The sequence below is a fragment of the Penaeus japonicus genome, unplaced genomic scaffold, assembly GCF_977035675.1.
Source record: "Penaeus japonicus unplaced genomic scaffold, GWHDUDI00000001_assembly GWHDUDI00000011, whole genome shotgun sequence".
Taxonomy (NCBI): Eukaryota; Metazoa; Arthropoda; class Malacostraca; order Decapoda; family Penaeidae; genus Penaeus; species Penaeus japonicus.
This window is the reverse complement of record NW_028234413.1, coordinates 35,104,346-35,114,345: the sequence shown is the minus strand read 5'-3', so window position 1 is coordinate 35,114,345 and position 10,000 is coordinate 35,104,346. Positions and strand designations below refer to the sequence as shown.

General features: G+C 38.4%; 2 protein-coding genes across 2 annotated transcripts in view; one reads left to right on the top strand and one right to left on the bottom strand.

Moving 5' to 3' along the window:
• LOC122266397 (uncharacterized) overlaps window positions 1–792 on the top strand; it is a 15,230-nt gene extending 14,438 nt beyond the window's left edge. The window contains exon 5 of the mRNA XM_086541446.1: window positions 358–792. Coding sequence (XP_086397572.1) covers window positions 358–501 — 144 coding nt within the window. The 3' untranslated portion in view covers window positions 502–792. The remainder of the gene's footprint in view (window positions 1–357) is intronic.
• A 2,339-nt stretch (window positions 793–3,131) lies between these two features.
• Window positions 3,132–10,000, bottom strand: part of LOC122266398 (boophilin-H2) — a 9,941-nt gene continuing 3,072 nt past the window's right edge. The window contains exon 4 of the mRNA XM_043036127.2: window positions 3,132–4,334. Within this exon, the coding sequence (XP_042892061.1) occupies window positions 4,153–4,334 (182 nt within the window). The 3' untranslated portion in view covers window positions 3,132–4,152. The remainder of the gene's footprint in view (window positions 4,335–10,000) is intronic.

Genomic DNA, 10,000 nt, shown 5'->3' with positions numbered 1-10,000 from the left:
TATCTCTCCCTTTTTCTGTTCCCTTGTATCAGCTCCAACGGTATGGTAAATAAGGATAAAATTCAATAGATAAGATGTTAGTGATAATAACTGACAATAATAACATAATAAAGCAACGAGGATAATGATAACAATGATGATAATACAACAACAAAGACAAAAATAACAATGATGATAATAATAACAATAATAGCATAATAAAGCAACGAGGATGATGATAACAATGACGATAAAACAACAATAAAAAAAATAATAATGATAATAATAATAGTAGTATTAGTAGTATAACAAAACCAACAACGAAAAAAAAACAATAAACGAACAACCAACTCACACCCACTCCTCTACCTCCTTCAGGGTCGCCTTCTGCTTCGCCAGGACTCGTTCGAACAGCTGTGCGAGGAGTTCTTCCTGAGCGACCAGCCCACAGACCCCGGCACCTTCCTGGCCGCTCGGCTCTACTTTCTCCCGGGCGAACAGAGGGACAACGTACCGCAGTGATTTTTCTTCGTGATGGCAGGATGGAATAGGAGGAGGAAGAGGAGGAGGAGGAGAAGAAGAGTAGATGGAGGGGAAGGGGAAAGGGAGGAAGAGTTGGTGTTGGAGAAGGAGAAAGTGAAGATTTAACAGATGGAGGAGGAGGAGGAAGAGAAAATGAGGAAGAATTGGTGGAAGACGAAGAGGAGATAATCTAGAGGAGCGAAAAGAAGGGAAAGAAAATGAGAGGAGAATGAAAGGAAGGGGAAGTGGAGAAGAAATGATAAAGATAAGAGGATAAGGATGAAGAAAGAATAGTATAAAGACACAAAAAAAAGGTGTGATGTGTTTGATTATATTGAATTTTTGTTTCTTTTTTACATGATTTTAGTTTTAAGTGAATTTATGTGGTTTTTTCCAATGCGTAGATATAATAAATGTGTTATTTATTTCCATAGAATCTTATTGTCATTACCTTTTTCTTTTTACGAATTTCTTATAATTAGCGAATCCAATCATACAAATAAACAGATCTGATGCTTCCCTGGCCTTTGTGTAATTGTTTATGTATATATTGTAGTAGAATTAATGGCTCACTGTAAAGAGGTTATTACTAGCAGAGTAAGCTTCCTCTACTTTGTACAATTTGCACAAATGGTGCATACATTTTTTTTCTTTTTTCTATTAGTAGGAATTAGTTATGTGAACGAAAATTATTCTTGAGGCATTTGATATCTATAATTAAGGTACTTTCATATGAGTATTCAAAAGAACTTTTGTTTTTCTATTATATCAAGCATAATGTTATTATAACGAAGGTGAACATTTAGAGTTTCTTGAACATTCACCAGTACCGTTAGATACGAAAATAACATAGATGCTCATTTGTTGTCAGTACATCCGTTTTCGTTTGTGTAGACGTTCGTCACTTCAAAACTTCCATTTCTCGAACAAAGTTTTTAAAAAAGTAGCTAGCACCTTTTCTTCTTGCCAGTATGGATTCATACTCCCTTCCCCTTTTAGTTTTCTTTTTCTTTTTCACCAGCTGAGGCGAGAATTTAGACAAAAGCAACAGACCGTGAGATAGGAAAGTCCACAATGCGTGGCGAGGATGTTGTGTACATTGTAGAAAGTAGTGGAAGATTTATCCCCTTTTGATGGCCTCCACTTCTAAGTTCACCTTTCGGCCTTGTCAATGTGTGCATAGCCACTTTTACTGGCATCGGCATGTGTTTCGGATACTGGAGTCGAAACTGGCGGTTCGTACATTATGAACGCTGATTGGCTAAGATGGGAGTGGAGAGAGGACTGTTTGATAGCTTGATTGTTTAGGCGTTTGAAGATTTTTTATATAACCTAACTCGTATTTTATATAACCTAACTCTTATTTTATATAACCTAACTCGTATTTTATATAACCTAACTCTTATTTTATATAACCTAACTCGTATTTTATATAACCTAACTCGTATTTTATATAACCTAACTCTTATTTTATATAACCTAACTCGTATTTTATATAACCTAACTCTTATTTTATATAACCTAACTCGTATTATTGCTGGATGCCTACCGTCTAATCAAGTCACAAGTAATTAGTCAAGATCAGTTGTTACTATAGTTACACACGTCTGACATTTTTGTTGTCATCTCTGAAATAGTGTGTCAGAAGGTAATGACAGGCAAAACATAGCATTACCCTGCGTACAATGCTTAATATTCATACGTCTGACAAGTTTCCAGTCAGTGTCATCTTCCAACGGAGCACATTCCCAGTGTTTCTAAATTGAGTTGCATTTGACAATTCCTTTGTGAAAATACTGTCTGTATCCTTGCAACCACAATGACATACGACACACCATAATACATCAACTATCGGCCAAGTCTTTGCATTTTCCACAACAAATATTGCAAGGGACTGACACTCTTCCTGGTGTTCAACAATTCACAAGACAAGGCAGGGAGGTAGACAGGAATGCAACTTAGAAATTAGACTGAAACTGCAACAGAGTTCATCTTCTGGGCTGATTTTACTGTGGATTTGTGTTGCACATATTTGCGTGCGTGTGTGTGCGTGCGTATGTGTGTGTGTGTGTGTGTGTGTGTGTGTATGTGTGTGCAAATGTATTCATTAAACATTTCATCGAAAGGAAACTGTAAACACATTTATTCTTATAACTTTTTATTGATATTTTTTTTTTACATTATATTAACATATTTGGTAACTTCAACCACATTATCACAAGTAAAGAGTACAAGCAGTGCATCTATCTCATGAAGCAGTGCAAGAAAAAAAATATACATAAAAGCAAAACAAAATAAAATTTCAGCCAAAAAAAAGAAAAAGAAAAGAAAAATATATATCTATTTCTAAATTCAAAATGGTAACAAAATAAACGAAGCTTCGGGAGAGTAACAACATGTGCGAAAACAAAAGCCGAAATTCTCTTCTCGAAAAGAAATGGAGGCGAGAGACGATGGCTCTGCGGGGGTGGGGGGAGGTGGGGTTGGAGGGGGCGTTTATGTGGGTGGGTGGGGGAAGGCGAAGGTGGGGTGGGGTGGCCATGTGAATATGTGGGGGGTGTTGGAGGGGTAGGGGGACGCAATTTTTTTTTTTTTTTTTTTTTTTTTTTTTTTTTTTTTTTTTTTTGGGGGGAGGGGGGGTGGAGGAGACGGAGAGAATGACTATGTGGGTGGGAAGGGGATAGGGGGGTGGTAGGGTGATGGCTATGTGGATTGGAAGGTGGAGGGGGTAGGGGTAGGGATGGGCGGAGGCGGTGAAGAGAGAGAGAGAGAGAGTGAGAAATTACGTCATTATGAAGATATGGAACCGTACTATATTTTCTCTTACAAACCTACACACAAACACACATGCACGTGAGCACACACCATGCAAACAGACTTCACACATGAGCCCTAACCTAAGGCTCGAGGTCTTGCACGCCTCTCAACACACATGGTAACATCAAAGGAACACAATTTTCCTCGCCGAATGATTTAACATAAAAAAGAAAACAAAATTAAACCATAAGCCACTTCGTTAAACATTCAGCGAGGTGATCCATGCATTCGAAAAAAAAAATATATATATATATATAAATGGTAACAAAGGTGGTAACATAGTGTATACATAAACCAAAGGAAGGTAAGAACTGTCCCACTATTTTAACAAAAGCGTAATTCACTATCTTAATAAAAAAAAAATTCACTTGTCACCGATTAGATCTCCAGAACCGGCTAATGATCTGACAAATAACCGGTAACGTTTTTGTACCATACCGTAATGACAATAGAAATTTGTTTACTACAGATATTTCAGGGTGATTTCAAGTGTATATGTGAAATATAAGCAGCTCAGAATGATATAGGCAAACATGCTTTGATGACGTATCCTAATAATCCACATACTGGCTGAGGCATTTGCTCTCACTACTGGACATCCACAGAAAAGGAAAACTGGTAACATGTGGAGATTTTAGTAAAATTATGACGTAATGAAGAAACCAGTATGAACCGTGACAGAAAACACTGAATCTGGACGGCTGCAGGTGACGTATTAGAACTAGTCCAGCAAACTATAAACACACATACTGAGGACTACATCCCTCCGAAGAAATACTGACGCGTCTGTAGATTTTTACCCTTCTTTTCTCTTCCTCCTTAAAGCTGTCTGTCCTACGTCCTCGAGCACACTTCGAGGCACGTCTCCTTGGTCTCGAAGTTGTTCTCATTGCCGCCGCAGCCGCCGTAGACGAAGAGGGAGCAGGTCCTCTCCTTTGCGTCCCAGGCCCAACGGTGGTGCAGCGCCCGGCAGTACCCGCGCTGTTCCGGCTTCCCGCACACGTACTTGGCTTCCTCTGTTAGGAAAGAAGACGGGGCGTGGTCAGTGGGCTAGGATGTTGAGGATGAGTGATACTTATGATGAGGAGGATGATTGATGGTGATAGTGGTGATGATAAAAGGGATACTCTTCTTCTTCCCTATCACTATCAACATATCCCGTCAGGATCTACTTAGCTGTCCTGATTATTAAAGCAGGCAAAACATCTGGAAGAATTCCGCAAACGCAAAAAGGAAAATGGATTCTATCGTGACATCTCGCCTAAAACCGGGGCAACGAACCCCGCGCCCTAAGAAGCCCGTTAATCGGCTTGCCCTTCTTAACCCACAGTCGACCCGCTAAGATAAACATTCATTTCTCCAGAGGGGATCCCACAGCAGCCGGGCCGGAGATGAGCGTCCGGGCGCCTAGCAACGCAAAATTCCCAGCCGATGAAAGTAGCCCGGCACGTAGCGCCAGCCAGCCAGCCACACCGGTTGCTGAAGTCAGCCTGATGACATTCTCCGGTTACCGGTGCCTCTTACTATCATTCTGGGGCTCATACTGCATCTCTTTTTTTTCCAGTGCCTCTCTCTTCCTTCTCTCTCTCTCTCGCTCTTGTTCTCTCTCTCTCTCTCTCTCTCTCTCTCTCTCTCTCTCTCTCTCTCTCTCTCTCTCTCTCTCTCTCTCTCTCTCTCTCTCTCTCTCTCTCTCTCTCTCTCTCTTTTTCTCTCTCAGTGTCTTCGCGACTGCCGCCATTTCTTTATCTGCAAGTCTCTTTATCTCCCTCTCTTTCCATTTGATTAAAACATAATTCAATACAGAAAAAAAACGAAAAAATAGATAAAAAATAAATAAAAACACCAACTCCAGCATCTCTTGAAGGCGAGAAGAAGAGATAAGGAACAAGGCCCTCTGTCTGAGGACCGCAGGAAGTGCTGGCAGCGAGGTCTTGCTCGTGCCATTGTTGTATCGGTCGTTCCCACTGGCACTTGTTGGGGTTGTGTCGTTGTTATGTAATTTTCTTTGTTTTGGAGAGACAAAGAATTGGGGAAAGATATGAGAGACAAAGGGTAGGTATCACGTGATATCGTTATCCTTATTTTAAACGAAATGATGTTTCTGTAACCTTGCTGAGTGTAGTTGATTGTCGATTTTCGCGTTTGTCAAGCAAGAATTAATTAATTATTTGATCTCAGTGTTCCAGTTACAAGTATTAACAGTAAATTAAGTCGATGGTATCGCTATATTCATCTAGGATCAATTGTACTTTAATGGATTAATCTTGTCATGGATATCTTAGACTAAGTAATCTATTCAAGCCAAACCTGTATTCAGTATAAGAGTCATATAAAATAACGCGTACTAAAAAAAAGGAAAAAAAAGAGAGGAGACAAAAAACGTTCCAATTTAATCACCTTTTACTGCATTTGGCGTTTAATTACAACTCACACACACTTTCTCACTCTCCCTTTCGTAGTGTCGTTCCTGCTCTCTCTCTCTCTCTCTCTCTCTCTCTCTCTCTCTCTCTCTCTCTCTCTCTCTCTCTCTCTCTCTCTCTCTCTCTCGCTCCTTCCCCCCTCTCTTACTTACCCGGTCCTTCCCCCCCCTCTCTTACTCCCCCGCTCCCTCCCTCCCCCTCTCTCACTCCCCCGTTGCGCCCCTCTCTCTCCCCCTCTCCATCCATAAAGGCCAAAATCAATGCCAATTCAGTGTCATAAGCTTCTTATGTGTTTCTTTTGTAATCCGTACCCTGGAGATTACGTAAACATTGATGGCAAAAATTTGAATTCACTTTTAGGGTTTTTGAATCAATGAATCTAGGTTGTGCAACATCAACCATAATTGTGATGATTATAATGATATCAATGATAATAATGGTGATGATAATGAGAGTAGTCATGATGATAATGATAATAATGATGATAGTATTAGTGATGACAATGTTAATCATTATAATGATAGTAATGGTGATAATGATAATGAATTATAATAGTAATAGTAACAACAATAATACTGATATGATAACTCTGAAAATGTTGCAATCAATCTCAGTATGATTCTTCTAACCAGCCTTTCACTGCATTCCAATCACCAACATTATCTAGTTGTTATTGACGTTATTACTCTTATCATTATGATTATGATGATTACTATTAATATCATTATCATAATTACTATTCTATCTGTCATTAATATTATCATCATTACTGATTATCATCAATATGATTTTGCTGGCTTATTCTCTAATAATGTTGCTAATTACAATATAGTCACGAAGATACATTGATATATTTCATAATAATTTTGCAATATATTATAAATCCTAATGACAAACCAGATATATTGTGCGTATACATACATATATACACACACATATATGTGTGACTAATATATATATATATATATATATATATGTGTGTGTGTGTGTGTGTGTGTGTGTGTGTGTGTGTGTGTGCGCGTGCGCACGAGCACTGCGTTTATGTATATTGTATATGTCTAAACATCTGCTAACCTAAAGTAAAACAAACATTTCAAGTTCAAGTTTAAAATCAAAGTTTCTGATCATGTATCGTTTATACAAGAACAATTCCCGATACCCTCTTCCTTTAAAAAAATATATATATATATAACATTGAAATTTCGAAAACCCTTAATTGAAAAAAAAGGAAATAAATCAACAAAAAGTCTGTGTTTCCAGGAGAGTGCATAGCGTCGCCAAAGTCTCCTCGTGGAAAGCGAAAGTCCGGTCTTTAAGCGTCGTTAAAAAACGGTCGCTGGCAGCCAAGTGGCGCCACCTCTGGGTCACTCACCCGCTCCATACTTTCTCCTGCGGGTTGGTGGCTCAGGGCGGGCGAGGGAATTTTGTTTTATCATTATCTAGCTAGCATATTCGTCTGTGGTACTTCGTGTACGTGTACGTGTACGTGTGTGTGTGTGTGTGTGTGTGTGTGTGTGTGTGTGTGTGTGTGTGTGTGTGTGTGTGTGTGTGTGTGTGTGTGTGTGTGTGTGTGTGTGTGTGTGTGTGTGTGTGTGTGTGTGTGTGTGTGTGTCCTCTTTCCGGGTTTGTTTCTGGTTGTGTGGTTTGTTCGTGTTAAAATATGTTCGGTTACTAGTTTTGGTTCTTGGTTTGGCGCGAGTGGTAAAGCACGATTTTTTTTTTTCGATTATATTTTTTTGGTTTGTGTGAAAGAAAATGAATAGATAAAATGCCCTTTCATGTTCGGTGATCAAGCCGGTTAACAGCTTTTACTTGCCGCTCGATTTTTTTATGACTTTGTATGTTTTTCTTTGTATTTTTTTTTATCGTCATTGCTATTTTATCATTTAAGGTTACTGACCGCTCGTCTGACATCTTGCATTTAATTATAAGGCTTTAAGATACAAATAACAGACGGCATTATAACAGGGCTTTTACCACAGACACCATTAAGTAATATATATATATATATATATATATATATATGTATATATATATATATATACATATATATATACATATATGTATATATATATATATATATATATATATATATATATATATATATATAATTTTAGAATTTATATAAAGAAGTTAAATATGAATGTATGATAAAGCCACTTGTTTTAGAAGCGTTAACCATAAATGTACTGATACCTTCGAATGGTTACCTAATGGGAGGGATATTAAAGCCACTTCATATACCAATTATATTGAATGGGTCAATCTAACTGTTACTAACATTAGCCGATCCTGTAGGTTAAAGGAAACAGCTCGCAGTAGTTATTGTAGAATAATCACTTATTATATATTTTTTTTTAAATATAGGTCCGAGATAATTGTCGTTTAATGCTGCGTTATTCATGATGTATGAAAATCGTTATATTCAATTTTAAAAAACATAAAGCCTTGTTCAATTTAAGAATTTACTTTGACCGTTATTTTGTGATCATTGCATTTATATTCATGGTAATTGTCATCATAATGGCGATCGGTTTTACAGTTATCAGTATCTGCCTTTTGGTGAATACTCATTAGAATAGTGTTATTTATACCGCTATATTACCTTGAGATAATATCAACAACGCCCAGCTCGCCATTTGAAATAATTGACGTACCGAAATCATTATAGTTAACCTCAACAACACTATTGTTTTGCCTTGAAACTTCTGTTGATTTACGAGCATAACACAAAGGGACTGCACTGTGTCAACGAGTATGCTAACTGCAGTGACAATGGGTGTATACGTTTATTTTTTTCCATCTCTCTTTTCAATGATAACGGTTTTATATCACGTGCTATTCAGCATGCATGTCCTTTGTTGCCCCCCTCCCAAAAAAAAGTAAGTTAAACAAGTAAATGTCGTAAAAAAAGAAATACAAAAACATGAATTCACAAGCATACCCCCCCCCCCCACGTCTCTTTCCCTCAAGCTATGCCTCTCACCTACAAGCAGTTCAACGCTTCGGCGAGAGCAACCAACCAACCCTTACGCAAGACCCCACCACTGGACTTACTCGCAGAGGGAAGTCCGGCGAGTGAAAGTTCGCGTCTCACCAAAACAAACCTTCTTCCCGGGCGAGTTCATGGAGGCCCAACGACCCTTCGCGCGGGAACTTTCCTTCTGGGGACTTTGGGGCAATGACCACCGATATTCCTTTTTGTTTTGTTTTTTTTCTTATTCTTATTCTTTCATTTTTCTTTTTTACTTTTTTCTTTTCTTCTTCTGATGTTCCTGTCTTTTCTTTTTGTGTATTGTTCTTGTCATGTTTGCCGGGCTTTTTTTTATCCCTTCGTTTTTTTTTCGCTTTTGTTTCTACTTTTTTGACGCCTCTGTTTTTACACAAAAAAGACTTCGATAGAACTTATTATTTATGAGGAAGTTGAAATATTTGCGGGTCATGATTTTCGAAAAGAAATATTTTTCGTTACTGTATATCATCAAATTTCTTTTCCTCTGTCAGTCCATGTAAATCGAACTAATATACGAATGCGTGAATATATATATATATATATAACTAATCCAAACAAGAAATAGTCATTGGCCTAGTTTTTGATATGTGCCAGTCCTAGAACCAAATGAATAATAAAAAATAACCGCACTAGACTCGAGCACAAATCTTCAAACAAGCACGTTATCCCCCACCGCAGCAGACAGAAGAATTACACGAAGCGCATCGGCAGGAAACGCCACAATCACGTCAGAATCCCGCGAGAAAGTGCGTGACGAGGGCCGTGCGGTTGATGACATGACCGTGATAATTATTGGGTGGCTTCGAGAGTGCTTGATGTGCGCCATAAAGATCTTTTTATAATGTTTTATATAGAGTGCTTGGTGTCTCGTGTGGTGCTGGTGAGTGGGGGGAGGGGGGAGGGGGGGAGGAAACAGAGAGAGCGTAACTTTGCCTACCTACATGTGACTTGTAATTCGCCTGTTTCCAAATGTAAAATATGTTGAGGAATCATTTACTGTTTGCCACTTTCCCTTATTTCGATTACTGCCACATGATTTTCGCATTTCGAATAAACAGAACAAAACTTTACTAAGATTCCAAGCTCGGTCAAAAAATCATCGTTTACTTTTCTTCAACGATATACTTGTCCTGAAGCCCTTTAATCCACAAGGGCTATTTAACTATACCATGATTAATTAAATATAACCATTCCCTCTACCTACGGCACACAAGACACAATCTCATCAAAACAAGAGCATTTATCCACT